The sequence below is a fragment of the Sciurus vulgaris genome (genome assembly GCF_902686455.1).
Source record: "Sciurus vulgaris genome assembly, chromosome: 6".
Classification (NCBI taxonomy): domain Eukaryota; kingdom Metazoa; phylum Chordata; class Mammalia; order Rodentia; family Sciuridae; genus Sciurus; species Sciurus vulgaris.
The window spans coordinates 105,605,682-105,624,486 of NC_136466.1; the positions used below are offsets into that span (position 1 = coordinate 105,605,682).

General features: G+C 43.0%; 1 protein-coding gene across 1 annotated transcript in view; it reads left to right on the top strand.

The window, feature by feature from the left end:
* The window catches only part of SERINC5 (serine incorporator 5), a 102,244-nt gene that overhangs the window by 25,638 nt on the left and 57,801 nt on the right, over positions 1 to 18,805 (top strand). Inside the window, exon 2 of the mRNA XM_079145555.1 lies at positions 17,201 to 17,368. Within this exon, the coding sequence (XP_079001681.1) occupies positions 17,201 to 17,368 (168 nt within the window). The remainder of the gene's footprint in view (positions 1 to 17,200; positions 17,369 to 18,805) is intronic.

Sequence of the window (18,805 nt, forward strand, 5' to 3'; positions counted from 1 at the left end):
CCATTATGGAAATGGTCATTTTGTGCATACAGTGAATAAGAATGTAGACAATTAAAAACTTTTTTTCATAATAACAATTGAAAGAGGAAGGCAAAGATGAAAGGAGATCTGGTTTGTGGTTCAAATTTTGTGCTTTCTACAAGTGCCAAACTGAGTTTTCACTATTTTATACCGAGTGTTTAACTCAGTATAAACTAAATAGCCAAAATAATCTCCAGGAACCTCTGAACTCCTCACCCTGCGCTGACAGTGGCTCTGTGGGGCACAACACATCGTGGTGGGACTGTGTGGAGGAGGCCTGTTACCTCATGGTGGCCAGGAAGCAAAGAGAGAGACAAGGAGGGGTTAGGGTCCCAATACCTGCTTCAAGGGCAAACTTCCTTCCCCTGGGCCCCATCTCTTTAAAGTTCCCACAGTAGTGCTGTGAGCTGGAGACAAAGCCTTTATTTAGTATACAGGCCTTGGGTGGACAATGAAAATCCAAACTATAATTGTTATATTGTGTGTATGTACAAATATGTAGCAACAAATCCCATCATTATACACAAGTATAATGCACTGATTAAAAAATGTGAAAGAAAAAAAAAATCCAGCCGGCACAGTGGCTCAGGCGGCTGAGACAAGAGGATCGCAAGTTCAAAACCAGCCTTAGCAACAGCGAGGCACTAAGCAACTCAGTGAGCCCCTGACTAAATAAAATACAAAAAAGAACTGGGGATATGGCTCAGTGGTTGAGTGCCCCTGAGTTCAATCCCCGATATCCTCCCACCCCCCACCAAAAAAATCCAAAATATAGCAACAGTTGTTGGAAGAATGAAATGAATCCGTGCCAAAACCTGAGGACCCTATTTGGCACTTAGAAAATATACAATGCAATTTTCCATTACTTAAAAAATTATTATTCCTATCACTGCAGCACACTAGTGGGTTCCCTGAGGCTGTGGCTATGTTGTTATATCTGGAGGTCAGCACTTGCCCTGGGTCAGGGCAGGTGAGGGAGATGCAGCATCCAGTGGGCTCTTCTGACTGCCTCAGGACTTAACGTGCATGGACCTGCTGTAGAAACTCTTTGAAATATCTTTTGACCTTTCTAAATGGTGATAGGTGGAGGATGGGTCAAACACTGTACTCTAGATATCATGGAGATCTGGTGAAGATTGTTGTTGGAATCCTGATGGGTTTTGGAATCAGAGATCAGGATTCTGGTTCTTTCCCAAAGCAGCTTCTATAATGTCATTTAACCTCTCCGTGATAGGTTTCCTTATCTGAAAAACGGTGGTTGTGATGCTTACATCATAGGGTTCTTTTGAAGATTAAATAAAAGAATGACAGCGCCTTAGTGTAGGACCTTGATAATAGCAAAAATGTTCAAGAACGGCAGGTAACTATTATTTTAATGAGTACTAGATGCCTAAGACTCTTCTACCTTTAATCTTTGGTGTTGATGGAAGCACAACATATAATTCTCTGTCTTCTTACCTTGTTGAACTTATTGCAGGAGCTTGACACTGTGAAGTTAGGGTTGGGACTCTGGGCATTGTTTTGACTGGGGTTCTGCTTGCTGCCCTTGGGTGGGCACACACGTGTGTATGTGTGAGTATGTTACATCTGCATCAGAATAACACTGCGCTTTCAAGGTACTATCAAGGCAGCAAAGCTGTTGACTCCTTTTCTAGTCTCTGTCAGCATCATGTAGGTTTTTGCTGCTCGTCCCTCTTATTCCTGCAAGGTGCTGCATTAGAAAAAAAAAGAATGTGTTCTAAAAGTAATGTACCTGATCCTGCTTCACATTCGAATCTATAATAGGAATAATGCTTGCCTCTTGTGTAGAGTGGATATAAGAATAGTATGAGAGGAAGTTTGCAAAAGTGTTGAAGTGTTTTACCGACAATTACACTTCATAAATTAGTGGCAAGAAATGGTTAATGATAACATAGGGTTGTGATGAATGTTAAATTCTCTAATGTAGAAAAGTAATCTAGAATATGGTAGGTGTATGATAGCTGCTCAACAGTTTGTGTGTTTGTATACACTTGGCAGTGGCTGTTGCTTCTATAATTGTTTTTTGTACTGCCTATTTTACCTTATTTTCTGCTTTCCTCCAGTTTCTCCACTGGTTTCTTTGCAAAGACTGAACTTAAGCTAAAATGTCTGTCCATCAAGTACCCTTACTTTCTAGAACCCAAGTAGAACCCAAGTTCGACTTTTGGGTTTTCATCTGTTTCTGGTCATGGTGATAAATAACCACCCCCTTTCCCAGGAAAGCTTTCTTTCAAGTCATTCTGGATACCTAAGAGTACCAGAAATTAGCTTGTAAAATTGTTTTATTTTAATTTAACTTAATTATAACACTGATCCTCAAACTTTAGTCTTTGTAAAGCATGATGCTCCTGTGTACTATAAGAAAGTTAGAGATATAATTAGATAATGATTTTATAGCAGAATATGATTTTATATATATATTAGATAAACCCTCAAGCATGTTTGTTCATGAAGAAAAGCTAAATATCATCTATTTCCTAATTTTCTATAAATATTTGTGGTATGTAAGTAACATCTGCCCATGTGTAATTAGAAGCAGGTGGTGAAGGCTTAAAGAAAATTTGTGGGATTAAGAAATGAAAATTAAACCTTTTGTGCGTGTGTTTTAAAATGTAGGTTTTATTATTATTCAGGTATGGTAAGGTCAGCAGATCAGGACACAACTGTGATGAAAAGAGTGTGTTACTCACAGATCCCATATGGAAGGGCAGACCATACCACACAGGGCCACATGGGGAAGTAGCAGGTCAGGCCCGAGGCAGAGGGAGCCAGAGGAGGCATTGGCATGTGCTTTTCTTGTGGTTTCCATGGATGGGCCAGGTAAGCTGTTTAGGATTAGCTGGACCGAATAACTCTGGGGTATTTGTAGATGCTGTCTGGAGTGACTGGGGCAGAGGTATGTTGCCTTCTTGAGTGTAGATAGAGGTTCTTGGTAGGATTGGGCCCTGGCCTGGTTGGTTGCATCTGAAACAGTTCTTACAATATTTCACTAAGAATTAGCTAGCCTTGAAAAGGGCAGCCTTTCCTGGGCCAGCAAGGCCTAAGATTGCAGAGCATTAAGAATTTAGGAAATAGTAACTGCATTATATTTTGTTCTTTTGAATAAGGAGAAAACAGCCCTGCTTCTTTCAGTGATGAACCTCTTGGTCTAGCATGTGACATATGGATATGGAACAAGGAGCTAGTTAGAACTCCCTGGTTGGAGGTGGTGAGGCCCAATTTTGGATTGGGTCCTTGTGTGACCAGTTGTGTTCCCACAGAGGAGAGCTCTGTTCAGGAGCCTACATAGCCCAAATTCTTGTCTCCTTGCAGACACTGAGCTTGTCCACAATGATGAGAGGCAATTGGAGATGGTGCTTCAGCAAAGCTTTGTCCCATTGCTGAGGAATGACCTTGCACAGTAGCTCATCCTTGGTTGCTTTGTGGTGTGGCTCTTCTTCAGGGAGGACAGTACAGCAGTGTGTTTCCTCATGTCACATCAATGCCATTTTTATTAAAACTGTCCCATGTATTGTATTTTTCTTCTGATAATCTTTGATTTTTGCTCTGGTTCTCTTACTTTCTTTTGGTGCTGGGGATAAAATTTAGGGCCTTGTACTTACTAGGCCTGCACTGTACCACTAAGCTACATCTCCAGGCCAGAATGTTTTCTTTCCTTTTTTTTTTTTCTTTTTTTTTTTTTTTGTGGTACTGGAGATTGAACTTAGGGTCTCATGCATGCTGGGCAAGCACTCCACCATTGAACTATTTCCCCAGTCCTCCTCTTACTCTTTAGTGTATACCAGTAGAATGTATTTATAAGTAAAATGGACAGTGGAGTGTAGCAAATTAAATAAGTTTTTTAGTTTTCTATCTTTTTTTCTGGACCAGAAGATTTCTACACCGATTCTTTATCTTTTGAAAATTAAAATTTTGTATAATTTTTCTCATTCTTTAAAAAACTTACATAATTTGCTAGGTGCACGCCTGTAATTCCAGCAACTCAGGAGGCTGAGGCAGGAGGATCACAAGTTCAAGACCAGCCTCAGCAGTTTAGTGAGACCCTGCCTCAAAATTAAGAAAAAAGTAGAAAAGACTGGGGGTGTAGCCCAGTGGTAAAGTGCTCCTGGGTTCAATCCCCAATACCAAAAGAAAAAAACAAACAAAAACCAAAAATACCCATACCAACAACTTAGGAAATATATACTCCCCATCCCCCTCCACAGTAGAAAATTGATAATCTTAGAACCTCACATGGTGGTGGAGCATGTGCTCCACCAAGAAGCTACTTCACCGCCTGAAGTTCATGCTTAATGTTAAAAGCCTGGAAAGCTAGGGCAAGCTTAAAAAAGAGAAGGTCTTCTAACATCCCACAATCCAGCTTATATTTTATTGTATTTATCTTTCATAAGAATATGCCCTTTACCATTTTTTCTGTGTTAAATTAAAGACATCTTTTTCACGAATTGTGCATTAGTCTGTCATAATTCCTGTATCTTGTTATGTTGAAATAGTGTTTGATCTCACTGGAAACTTAATTTCATTGCTATTACTGAAGGGACCTTCTGAGTCAAGATATAGGTATGAGCTTGTCATCATTTAAATGCAGTTTTTAAACTGGGAGCAGTGGTGCACGCCTGTAATCCTAGTAACTTTGGGAGGCTGATGCAGGAGGATCACAAGTTCAAAGCCAGCCTCAGCAACTTAGTGAGGCCCTAAGCAACTCAGTGTGACCCTGTCTCTAAATAAAATATAAAAAAGGGCTGGAGAATGTGGCTCCGTGGTAAAGTGACCCTGGGTTTAATCCCTGGTACAAAAAAAAAAAAAAAAATGGCAGTTTTAATTTTTTGTATTGCTGGGGATTTAACCCAAGCGCTGTGCATACTAGGCAAGTGGCAAAAACTCTACCACTGAACTGTATACTCGCAGCCCAACAGAGGACTGTTTAAAGGTGCAGTTTGAACACCAGCTTGTGCCGCTGTTGGCTGGTTTTAGATGGTCGCCTGGGGGAACTCCTGTGATGCCCATGCTGCTGGCCTGCGAGGCACGCTTGAGGGGTGCTCAGGAGCTGAGTACTTTAGGAGGCGCCACGCGCTCGCTGCTCCTCTGAAGCAGGCCCTGCTTTTGTTCTGCGCCGAACTGTCTGTGAGGGGGCCCTTTCCACTTTCTGGCTTCATCCCTCATCCGGGCACTCAAGACTCCAGCTCTTCCCAGTGGCCTTTACACATCCCCACACTTAGCAGACCTCTGTCCTGTTCACCCCAGAAGACTCTTCAGTTCCCAGGACCCTCCTCCTATCAACACCACTACCACAAATCAGGACCCCAGAGGTTTTTTTAGTTACCTCCTACTTTGTCGCCCCTCTCCACCCAGTTCCCTGTCTGGGAGCTCGGGTCGAGGGCTGTTTCCTTCCCTTCCACGGAGGGTGGTGGCTCTCACTTCAGAGGCACCATGGCTCCCCACTTGGGACTCTGAACACCAAGGCCTTGGATTTCCCTGGGAGAAGGAAGGAAGGGCGAGACAGATCCAGTCTTCAAAGGAACCCTGTTTGTTCAGTCCAGCATCACTCCACCCAGCTGACTGGCAGAAATGCTAGGTTTGACTGAACAAATAACAGTAATTAAGATCCATTTCCTGAACTGCCTACCCCTTGGGCCTGTTTACCCTGCAGCCCAATAATAGTTCATTTAGTGTATATGTTATCCTTGTTTTGAGGTCTCTTTGTTTGATTCTGATGATGGAGTGCTGGCCTTTGTAGTATAGGGCTGACAAGAGTTATACCTTTGTAATTTCAAAAAAAGTAGAGGGAGCACCACTCCCAGGGTGAGCAAGTGGCTTGTTTAATGAAAAAGAGTGCCCCAGGGGAGCCCGGTCTTTAGGCCCCCACACTCTCTTGCATTGCCTAATGAGTAAGAAACAGGAAAGTGAAGATTGGAGCTTCTTACCGTGGGGCAGCATATGAGGTTATTTTCATTTCAGTTGGTGTTTTGATGAACGTATGATTTCTGGCCTTGAGGCTACCGAGGAATTTGACTGCCTCAGCCTCCTGGGAATACAGGCATGTGCCACTACATCCAACTGTGGACCCTTTTGCAATGTATTTTGGGATTGGTGTACTGGGAATTTAACCCAGGGACATGATATCTCTGAGCTATATCCCCAGCCCTTTTTATTTTATTTTTTAAATTTTGAGACAGGGTCTTGCTAAGTTGCTTATTAGAACCTTGTTAAATGACTGAGGCTGGGCTTGAACTTTCAACCTTCCTGCCTCAGCCTCCCAAGTCACTGGGATTACATGTATCACTGCACCCTGCACTTTGGTGTATTTTAAGAACCCCAACAGGCCGTTTCTTGGGTTGGGGGTCCAGAGGGAATTCACTCACGTGATACTATCTGAGTGCAGCACTTCTCAGGCTGTTGGGGTTGTGGGCCAGCTGGCCTTGGAATGAGGACCTGGTCCAGAAGTGGGTCGAGCGTGCTAAGAAAATCCAAGGGGTATCTGGGCAGTGCTTCACTGTTGAAAAAGCAATGAACTTTTGCTTGGTGAAATAGAGCACACCTTTTTATTCCTTACTCTTTAAGCTAGATGTGGGAGAGGGAGATGAATTTCAAGGATGAAAGAAGAGAGCTAAGAAGAAGGCTTCCTCAAGTCTTGAGGGACTGATGGAAGGTAAAGTTTACTGTGAGAGAGTGTTTTCTCAGCTGTAGGAAACCAGTACAGCTGTTACTCCAAGAGAAAGCTGTCCTACAGAGCCTTTCATGTACCGGCAGCCTTTCATCCAGAGAAAGGCGGGTTAGAGAGGCAGAGGTGACCCTGTAGGAGGTTACTGTGGGCCTTTCCCTCCCTTTGCCCTTTCCGTGCCCTGCCTCTGAGCGCTGACACCATCCAGTACAGTGATGGTTTTCCAAACCAGAGACGTGATCTCTGACTTTTCTTTTTCCCAAACCAAAGATGTGATCTCTGACTTTTCTTTTTCCAAGTTGTGTTTTTATTGATTTGAAAAATCTTATTTATCTGAAAAAGTAGGATTATCTGGCATCCTGACTGTCCTGGCCACCTCAGTGTAGGTGAAGTATATGCAGATTTCTTCAAACCTAGAGGTACTTTACTACTGAGCCACATCTCCAGCCCTTTTAAGTTTTTATTTTGAGATAGGGTTTCATTAAGTTTCCAAAGCTCACCTTGAACTTGGTATCTTCTTGCCTCAGACTCCCAAGTGGCTGGGATTACAGGTGTGTGCCACTGTGCCAGTGAGGCCGACCTTCTTGAAAGAAAAATGACTTGTCACTTGGCAATGGTCAGAGGTGTTATTTTGAGTAGTGACCCCCTTCTGTGGCATGGGGAGGGAGAGTGGCCAGTAGTTGACCCTGAATATGTGTTGTGAGTGGGGTGCAGAGGAGGGGACATTTTTTGCTGTCTGCTCTTGAGGTGGGGAAAGGGAGGTAGGTATATTAGGAGTGGGCACTGATCATGGCACAGACTTAATTATATAAGGGCACTTAGTTTTGTGGCCACTCTGGGGTTTGTGTGCTGTGCTCCAGATCTTCATTTTAACTGTGTTGTGATGGAAACCTTTCAAAAACCTCCTACTTAGACACTGCCTTCTTACTGGGGTCACCATAGCGTCTTTTAAACCTGTTTGTCGTGATTTCTCATTTAGCTGTTTTGAATGTCTATTAATATATTCTAGATACTGAAGTGTGAACACAGAGGCCAAATTTTTGGCCTGACCCTCTTCCAGACTGCTGAGTTGTTTGCACCAGTGTGGTTTTTGCTTGTCCATCAATGCCAATCACTAGATTTGTCCTTGAACCAAATCACCTCACCCTTCTGAGCCTCAGTTTTCACTTCAGGGAAATGAAAGGCCTGGGTGAGATCAGAGATTTTTGACCTAAGTTCTGGGACATGCCCCAGTTTGGGTTGAATTTTCTGGATGCTGACGTAGATTAAAATCTATTAGAATCTGAGCTTTATGAGGGCAGGGCCTGTACTGCTAGTTCCTCAAGCAGTGCTGCTCACTGAGAAACTTTGGATAAACATTTGCCATATGAATCTTTACCTTTATAGCATTATAGTTCATTCACTTCTCATACACCGGAGTTGTGCGTAGAAGTTTGTTTGGAAGAGAAAGGAGTGTGTTCCTTCTAAGTTGTGTGACCGTGGCTCTCCTGATCTCCGAGGTCCTCCCTGCTCCAGATCTTCAAGAGAAGTGAAATGAGCTCATTTCTGTTCCCCATCTCAGAACATATTTTTTCTTGCATCTGTTGGCTCTGTGGCCCTATCACCCGCCTGTAAAGCACTCTGTGGCTTGGCAGGTCTTGGGGATTGGGCTGGCATAAGGCACCTCTTGGAAAGGGTTTGCCAGATTTCTCCATTGCAGCATAATCTCCATGACACAATGAGGCAAATTTTGGGTTTAGTGTTTCAGTAGCTGCCAGTCGATAAGCTGTTATTTGTAAAGTGGAACAAGAAGATTCCACTCTTGCTCTTTTATGAGAATAATTTGAATTTTTTCCTTTCTTTCTTTTCTTCTCCTCTTCCTCCTCCTCCTCTTCTTTTTCCTTCCTTCCCCCACTCCTTCTTCTTTGTGTGTGTGTGTGTGTGTGTGTGTGTGTGGTGTGGTGCTGGGGAGCTCTACTACTGAGAATACCCCCAGCCTATTTTGCACCAGCACACCTGGCCATGGCTTCATTTTCTTACCCCTTTCCTCTAGAAGTTGAGCTTAACTCTTCTTTTGCTGCCATGTTCTGCTGCAGGTATTTGCTTCTTCAGAACAGAAATAACTGTTCCAAAAGCCTTGTTGTTTCCTTAGTGGAAATAAAGGTACAAAGATAGCTTTGGGGGCTGGGGATGTAGCTCAGTTGGTGGAGTGCTTGCCTTGAAAGCACAAGACCCTTTAGTTTGAGCATTTGACAGGCATTTTTATCCACATAGAAGGGCCTTTCTCAAGTTGCTGGGATGCTCCTTTGGGTTCAGACCTAGGTTCATACTAGGGCTATAAACCTGGGCAGGTTGATTCAGTAGCTACTGCTCTTAACCCTTAAATCAGTGGTTCTCAGCTGTGGAACAGTTGTCTGGAGACATTTTTGATTGTCAGGAGTTGCAGAGGAGTAGCTAGTTGCTACTGGCATCTAGCCAGAAGAGGCCAGGGATGCTGCTAAACATTTCACAGTGAGCAGAACAGCCCCCATGGTAATGCAATATCCATCCCCAGTGTCAGTAGTGCTTGGTTTGAGAAACCTTGATCAAAGGATCTTCCTCTCAGGAATATTTGTTTTCTTTTGAGCCCTCAGAATGAGGTAGAGTTTTTTTTTTTTTTTTTGGGTGTGGTGCTGGGGATTGAACCCAGGGCCTTGCACATGTGAGGCAAGTACTCTACCAACTGAGCTATGTCCCCAGCCCTGGAATTTACTTTTAACCTTAAACCCTACAGATTCTATCAACCTACTAAAATATATAGTGGCCCCCTCTTATGTGGGGGGAATATGGCACAAGACTCACAGTAGATGCCTGAAACCCTGGATAGTACCAAACCCTGTGTAGACACTGTGTTTTTCATATACATACATATGACAAAGTTTAGTTTATAAATTAGGCACAGTAAAAGATAAATATCAATAAGTAATAATAGAATAGATTGCCATAATAAGCTGTGTCTTTTATTGTTTTGCAATAAAGGAAAGCTTGCTTATATCACCCAAAATAAAATAGAACAATTATAACAATGCACTATAATAAAAGTTATTTATGACTTATGAACTGTTTATTTCTGGAGTTTTCCATTTAATATTTTCAAACCTCAATGAACTGAGAGTAACTGAAGGCATGGGAAGTGAAACCACAGATAACGAGGGACTGAATCAAGGGTGGTAATTCTATAATTATGCAAGTAGAGAGGGTGATGTGATGGAATGATTGATTGAAAGAATTCAACTGCTGTCTGAGAGCAGAGAACCTGATAAACATCCTTTGGTGCTAAGAGTAACCCTAACCTTGTGAGAAAGAGACTCCAAAAAGAGAAGAGCTGTTGTGTTCAGGGCCCATTGAAACCTAAAGCTGGTTGCAGGCTTCACGTGAGTTCACGCTTGCCCAATTCAGACTTGGGTCCAATGGCTGAGGGTACCAACTTAATGCTCAACTGCACTTTTCTCCTTGGAAACACTGTTGAGGGTGGAAACTAGCATGTTCTAGAACATTGAAATCTGTGTGAGAAATAACCATTTTCTTGTGTACAGTACAGCAGGAATTTTCTTTTTTTAATGACTCAATTACAGCAATAGTTCACTCTGGCCATTTTCTACCAATGGAGTAGCTGATGTAGGCTTCCCTTACTCACTGACTGATTCATTTAACAAATATTTGAGTGCTTACCACCTACAAGATGGAACAGGAATGCTGTTTGGTTTTCTTCCCAAACAGAAACTCGTGGTCATTTTTTTCTAATTATAAGATATGTGCATATTGCAGAGTTTGGAAAATACAAAATAGCATTATCACTCAATCCTACAGCTCTCCTAACTACTGCTCACACATTGGTATATCCTTCTAGATTGTTTGTTGTTGTTACTGCCAATCTGTCTGGTTATGTTTTTAGCTTAAATGCTGTTGTCTTGCTTAAATGCTGTTGTATTCTATACTATTGTGTTATTAACTGTTTTCAGTTGATACTATGTGGACAGCTTTCCATGGCAGTAAAGTTTTCCTGTATAACCTGAGTAATCATTTTAATGAGTGCATTATATTCTATAACATGAATCTATCATGATTTAAGTGATCAGTACTCTCTTCATTGAATATCTAGGTTTCCTTTCTCATCTTAAACATGCAGATGGCTATATATGTACGTGTGTTGTGTATGTATTATATATATAAATATATATAACAACATATGTAATGCATCTATATATGTTTGCTTGCTTAGTAGAGAAACAAGATCTCTGGTTACTACTGTATTCACAGGAATGAACACTATACATAGTAGGCCTGCAGTAAAAGAATACTGGCTGAATGAGTGAATGGTTTGGTTATTTCTTAGGATTAGGAAATTTTTTTGGTTTGTTTGTTTTTGGGGGGCGTGGCGAGAACAGGGTCTTGCTATGTTGCCCAGGATAGCTTTAAACTTGGTGCTTTCCTGCTTCAGAGGAACTGGACTTTTAATATGGGGCAAGACTTGGGAGTGAGGCAGGGAGCTTGGTGCTTGGGTGCTTGAGCTGCTTGGGAATAGCTCTGTAGAAATCACTGAGGACCCTGCAGCCAGAAGTTGCATGAAAGACATAAAGGGGCACAGAAGGACAATGACTTCAGATAATTGACTGCTTACTCTACACACAAGGGACAAAAGACCAACTGCTACTTTCCTTATTTCCTCCTTTCAGCACAGCCAGCCTCCCTTCTGGAGGAAACCAAGGGTTGGGGCCAGTTTCAGATCAGTGTGACCCGTCCTGTTCACCTTCTTAAGCCAGCAGGAAATGGATCAGAGTGGCAGAATCTTCCAGGATTAAATCTTGGCTCTACCACTTACCAGCCCTTAACCTTAAGTTGCCTTACTTCTCTGAGTGCCGGTCTCATCTCTGTTAAACAGGGTTGATGATAATAATAGGTAATAATAATAGTGGTTGTACTTAGCAAAGAAAAAGAGATTAATAAGTGTTAACTACTGTTACCTAATATTACTGAAGATTAAGTAAGCTTAAAAGGTTGCCATATATTTGTTTGTGTGGCATAGATTTGCTATAAATCCCAGATAAACCAACTCCCTAACACATGGATATGTGTTATTCTCTAGAGCACAGTCATCTCATGAACTCAGATCTACCTGCAGCTGCACTGGTTGTAATAAGACTCCTTTATTGAGCAGAGAGATTTTTGTTCGTGTTCTAGCTTTTAAGTCCCATCACTCCATTACCTCATTGTTGGTAAAGTGTGGTCCCTGGCACCATGATGGTGAGAGTTGCTATTGACTGACACCCCCACCCCCATCTCCTCACTCTCTAGTGGGATAAACTCTGTGTAACCTTAGTGGGACGTTTCTTCTGAACTTGGGGCAAGGAGAAATGAGATGCAGAGTGTTGGTTGTGGTGTCCAGAATTCAGTAAACATTGCTGTTAAAGCAAAATAAATTGCTCATTTCCTCTCTGCTGCCTGCAGGGTCTCAAAGGTAATTCTAATATCTCAAAGGAGCAGGAGGAGAAATGGGCCCTGGCACAGTATATTACTGAAAGATGCAGAATCTGAATATAGTTATAGGATATAGAGTGTTGTCTGAATTCAGTTTTATGTCTTTGATGTTTTCTTTCATTTCCTTGATATTGCAGAATCCCTAGCATGCCCAGGAACACCTGAGTTTGCTTCTAGCAGCTTGAGTAGCTTTGATCATTTTGAGGTCTTTTCTCTGACTCTATCTTCTACCATTTATCAAGAAGCAGTACTATCATTTTCATAGTTAACAAAAATCTCATGCCTTTCATGAGCTCTGCTAGGGCTCTTGTGCTTCCAGAAATCAGAAAAAGGGACTGAAGAAAGGGTAGTGTTGGACTTAAGGATGTCTTTCCTTTTAAGATTTGGACTTGGTTAAGACACATAGGCCACCTTGGCTATCTAGGACCATTAAAGAGTATGTCTTTCAGAATAGGTGTCTCCCTCATTGCTAAGGGCTTTGCATCCTCACAGACCCAAGCCTTGAAACTAAAAATGTGATCCAGGTTTGGGATCATTCTTTTTGTGACAGAGGCATCCTTTGCCTTTTTAAATGGAATGGAAGGGAACTCATTGCCTGGGCCATCATCATGAACATGAGTCACTACACCACTGGGCATGACAGGATACCATGCCAAACATAGACCATGCAGCACCTGGGGATGCCTGAAAGGCTCTTGTGTGCTCTACTTGTGAGCTCTTGCTGTTCTCTCCTTCATCCATTTTCTCTCTGGCTTTGGGGTTGACCTGGCTGACTTTCCAACCACCATGTTTTCCAGCATCTAAAACTTTATAACTGACAGGGATGTCCTATCACCTCTTGCAGAGAGATGAGAACGTGGCACAGATGCCACCTCTCTACCCATGCTTCTGGGAATGAGCATTCATTGGTCATTCATTGCATGTTCCCTTCGGAGATGTTCAGCCTTAGAATCTTCCTCATCATAGAGTTCCAGGCAGCCACTGGTGTCAGGAGGATGTCAGATAAAATCTGCTTACCTACCATCCACTGTCTACCTAGCCTCTTTCCAATTACAGGGAGGAAAGCCAGGACCCAGAGCCACCTGGAGGAGAGTTCTGGTTCTCAGATGGGTGCTTTTATGTGCTGTGGGCTTCAGAAGCCTGGTAATCAGGCTTTTGGAACTGTGATTCTTCCACTTGAGAGGGGAGAGAAGGGCTCTTATAAGAGAGGTGTATGTTGTACACATGTGCATGCTATTCTGTGCATCTGTTTGGCTTTCTTCCTGATTCTTTGCTGTTTCCAGTTGGTGTTGTTGCCAACTGGGAATTCTAGGTGAGGAGGGTATTGTGCTTTTTAACTTTATACAAGTACCTGAAGTCAGTTCTGGCCCTAGCTCATGGTTCTGTGAGCAGTTCCGTACAGGCCTCCCTCAGACCTTGGAAAAATGATCTGTGCCAAGGCTAGAGGGGAGGCCAGGGAGGGAGACTGGCAGTTTTCACGGAATGCGTGTTTGTGCAGTGGGTCCTGTTCGTAGGAGAAGGAGAAAAGCTGTGACGGGGAGGCCCGGCCTCAGGTAGTGAGCTGCCAGCTTATCTTCTCATTTTGACCCTTTGCCCAGGCAAAGACAAAGCACCTTCTATTTATGAAAGCCTTTCTGTTCTTGCTCTTGCTATTTCTAAGGAAGAGCAGATGTGAGGGTGGGAAAGGGCTCTTTGAGGGCAAGATTTTTCTTCATACTGTTTGGGGGAGGGGAAGGTTCTTTGGAAAGAGAAAAATCACATAAGTCCATTCAACATTTACAAATGCTTTTGTAGCAAAATCTTTGTTGCTTTTCTCAAGTAGTCAGAGTTCTTATTTCTTTTTTTTTTTTTTTTTAATTTTAAGACTAATGTGCATGTGATAAATACTCAAAACAGCAGAGCAGAACAGTGATAAGTATATGTGTTCTATCCCTTCACACATCTGGGCTCACTCAACAGGTAATTAGCATTAGCAAGTGGTCTTGTGACTCCACACACACTCCATATGCCTGTGTGCATATGTGGAAAATAGCAGTGTGTAGAAACTCTGTTAGTTGACTGGGGCTGCCATAATAAAATGTCACCATCCATGGGGTGTAAAGAGCAGAAATTTAATCTCTCACTTCACATTGGATTAGGGACCACCCCTAATGAACTTATTTAACCTTAACTACCCCTTGAAAGACCCGATTTCCAAATATACTCTCATTTCTGAGATACTGGGTATTTGTACTTCCACATAAGAATTTTGAGGGGATATAGTTCAACCCATAATACTGATATACTCTGTGTGTGTGTGTGTGTGTGTGTGTGTGTGTGTGTGTGTGTGTGTGTGTTACCCTGGGCTGTGCGTATACTAGGCAAGTGCTCTACCTCTGAGCTCCATTCCCTCAGCCCTTTGTATTTTTGAGGGAAGGTCTTGCTAAGTTGTCTAGGTTGTCCTTGAACTTGCAGTCCTCCAGCTTCAGCCTCCCAGGTAGTTGTGATTACAGGCCTGTGCCACTGTGCCCAACTCTGATTTACTCTTTAGTATAATATTCCCTTATGAAAGCCCATAATTCATTTAACCTCAGCCCCTGTATAGCTGGAAAATATGGCTTTTTCCAGTGTTTGTGTCAAAATCCCTGTGTTCTTGTGGAAATGTACCTGTAGGATAAGCTTCTAAAAGGATTTTAAGTATAGCTCTCTAAAGAGATTGTCTGATTCCCTATTGAGGATAGAATGATTTCTCATGGGAAGGGGAGAGTGCTATATCTAATACACTCTGTGATACGATGCTGTGAAATATTCAGAGTGCAGGGCACAGTTCATGACTTGCACCCCAGGGAGCAGAATCCACAGCCACTTTGAGGAGTGTCAGTGTCTTGGCTTTACTGCACATTATTTGGTCATCATTCATTTATCGAGCCACCATGGGCAGGCACTGTTTGGCTCATTAAAAAAAAAAAAAAAAAAAGACTTTATTTAGAGGAGTTTTAGGTTTACAACAAAATCAAGCACAAGATAAAAGAGATCTCTCATGTTCACCCTGCTCCTATTCATGTACGAACATCATTCATTATCAATACCCCCACCAGAGCGGCACATTCGTTTCATCAGATGAATCTACACTGACATGTCTTCACCAGACTTCACCCAAAGTCCCTAGTTCATGCAGGGTTCTACATTCGTTTTTTAAGACTCGGCTTGTTTTGCAAAAGGCTTATACCCTCTGGAACCAGGGACAATAAGATGCTGTCTCTTCTGTCCAGCCTTGTGACAGTCCTAGAGTTATGCTGTCCAGGAATTGATGTTTCCAGTTTTAAAAATGATCAACTAGGATGAGTGACATGCTCAGGGTAATAAGCCTTAAGCGACAAGGGCCATAGTTGTGTTCTTTCAGAAACAAGTCAGCAGGGCTGTGAGTGTTTCCTAGAATGCCAACCTAATTATCTACTTCCCAGATGTTGTTCTGGATTTCTTCCTGGTATATAAGTCAGGGTTTAACTTAAGATAATGTTTTTGTTTCCTTGGTTACTGGCATAGTTTGCTTTGAAAAATAACTTTTGGGCTAGTAGAGAAAGCCTCTTATTGAATTTTATCATATGGAATGTGTGTTTATATGTACACATACGTACATACATAATATATTTTTTTAAAAATTTAGTTACCTTTGCCATGCTGGATTCAAACCCAGCGCATTGCATATACTAGGTAAGTGCTTTACCTCTGAGCCACAGCCCTCGCCCACCATATACATCATATGTGGACAATTGTTCCCTTTGAGCTTCAAGTTGTATACTTCCATTATGTTCTACAGAGGTGAGTGTCTGTAAGCATAGCCTTTCCCACCCCAGTGTGTCCCTGGGTCCTCGTGCGGTTCTTTATTAGGTTCTGAATTTTGGAAGGTCCTGTCCTTGGGTCCATCTTCTTGCTTTTCATGTTTTTCTTACCCTACTTTGTCCTTTTTGTGGTTCTTGGCGTCTTCTCTTGCTCTTAGCTGATCCCCCAAATTTTTCTTTTGTCTAAGTGTAATGTTTTCTCTAACTGTGCCTTCCTGTTTATTACTGGCCATCTCCCAAGCCATTAATGCTGCTCAGGAAAGACAGTATCAGACCAGTTCTGGTGGAAGCTCTGTCTTATACTAAATTTGTCTGTATGCCCTGTGGGCAGGGTGTCTAGAAAGAATGGTCATCTTGGAGCTTGAAAGGTTGACCTGCAGAAGGTTGGGGTGAACATGTTTTTAAAGTAGTGGCTCAATATATGACACCAACTGAGTGTCCTACAATTTAATGCAGCCTCGACACCACCCAGGGTTAGTGCAGACCTCACAAGTTAAGGGCTCAGTCCCACATGATTGCTTCCACTTCACACCACTTGTAAATTTGGATCTCCTATATTCTGACCGACTGGCTATAAATAGGGGTTTCCACTAGCTCACCTTGGGATCAGTAACTTCCTTGAACAGCTCACAGAACTCAGGAAAATTCTTTATTTTTATTTTCTGGTATATTATAAAGGATAGAAGGAACAGTCAGGTGAAAAGGTACCCAGGGTGAAGTCCAGAAGGGCCCAAGCCCAGGAGCCTCTGTTCCTGTGGGATTGGGGCAGACCATCCTCCCAGCACATGGATTCATTCACCAACCTGGACTCTGAATCCCATGGATCAGTGTCTTCATGCAGATGCCATTATGTAGGCATGATTGATGAAATCATGAAGCTCTTGGTAATTAACTCAATCTACGTTTCCCCCCCGCAGGGCTGGGGGGTAGGGAGCTGAAATTTCTAGTCTGCTAAGCCACAGAGCAGATTTCTTCTGCCTCTACTCTTGAAGCACCTACCCTAAAATATCCAGGGGCTCACCACAAGTCACCTCATTAGCACAGACTCTTCTTCTCCATCACTCTGGGAATCCAAGGGGTTTTAGAAGCTCTTATGCTAGGAACCCGGGATGAGGACCAAATATGTATTTCTTATGAAGTCACAGTATCACCCTCTGAGGATGTTTGTGCTCTTTTTCAGTTGGCCTGCTGCTGTGGGCCTGCAGGCTGCTCCCTCTGCTGTGGCTGCTGCCCCAAGGTGCGACAGTCTCGGACCACCCGCTTCATGTACGCGCTTTACTTCATCCTGGTTGTCTTCCTCTGCTGCATGATGATGTCACCCACTGTGGCTAAGCAGATGAAGGAGCATGTAAGTTTGCCTCTCTTCAGCTCTTGATACTGCTGCTGTTGAGGGTGGGTGGGAAACGTGATTAAGAGGATGGAACCCTGTGGTTTGGGGTGTGGTTATTCTCCCTGAACCCTCCTAGCCAAGCAGGCAAACCTCAACAGCTCGGTCTTTAGTAGTGGGATGCATATAGTCTGATGCTTACGGTGGAGAGTGTTTATATTAGAGGACCGTGTGTTTTGCCTTTGCTTTGTTTATACTGTTCCTGGTGAAATATACAGGCTTCTCTCGTAGATGTCTGTACCTTTCCCTTGTCATAAGGATGACTGCCAGTATTTCAAGTAGCAGCTGCTATAAATAGTTCTGTATGAGAAGGAGGATACAGCTTAGATAGGTCCACAGATAATAGGGAGTGGGCTCTGGGGTGGTTTTTAACCTTACTGGGAAGACCTCTTGCAGGCTGGTGTTTCCAGGGGTGAGGGATAGGTTCCTATTTCTTGGGCAGTGTGTGCAGACGTAGGCCTGGCATGTGATGCTCGTGGAGGCACATCAGGCCTTTTTTTGCATTTCCTGCTTGGTCTCATAGTAGGCTCTAGATCAGTCAGATTCTGGGGGAGTATGGTGGAATCTTTGAGGAAGCCCAATAAATAACACCCTTCTTCCTCTGCTAGGTTCTGAACAAATTGATAAAAGAGATTAGATGCCAAACATCACCTTCATTCCTTACAAAGTGATGTGGGACAATGTGGCTTATATCTGCGGTGAGGTGGGCTTCTTCCTACTGAACCCCTTCATGAGTCATACCCAGCTGGGCACTGTCAGCGGGGATCAGGGCAAATTTCATCTGCCAGGGCACAGGCAGTGGGGAAGAGAGAGTGGCCATGTGTTCATGAAGGCAACTCTCATCCCATGCAAAGTTGGAGAGAAAAAACTAGCTGTCCAAACCCCATTTTCCATAGAAATTCACATCAATGCTATATCCTCTGGGGGCTAATCAGTGAGGAGGTGGGAGAAGCCAGCTCCAAGGTGAAGATGCCTCACAAGGAGCAACTCCTGGGGAAGCAGGAACTGCGACTGTTTTAAATGCACTCAGTTACTTTTTTCTTCTTCGCAGTGCTGCAAATGGAACCCAGTGCCTCGCCCATGCGGGGCAAGCACTCTACACTGAGCTACATCCCCAGCCCCAAAACCATTTTCTTAAAAGCAGTTGGCATGTTTTTATCCATTAGTTAGAGTAGGTCTTTTTGAAGCTTTTTCTTGGGTGAGACACTTGTAATTGTTGTATGGTGTTGGGTATAGTGGAGACTTCTGCCAAAACCTGTGACATTTGGATACACTGATTGTTTTAAACTTGCAACTCAATGAGGCCCTGGAATGGGAGCATTCAGACATGGAAGGAAGCTTATCATTTGGAAGAGAAGATAGGGAGTCTAAAACAAGGTCGACATGAACAAGTGCCAC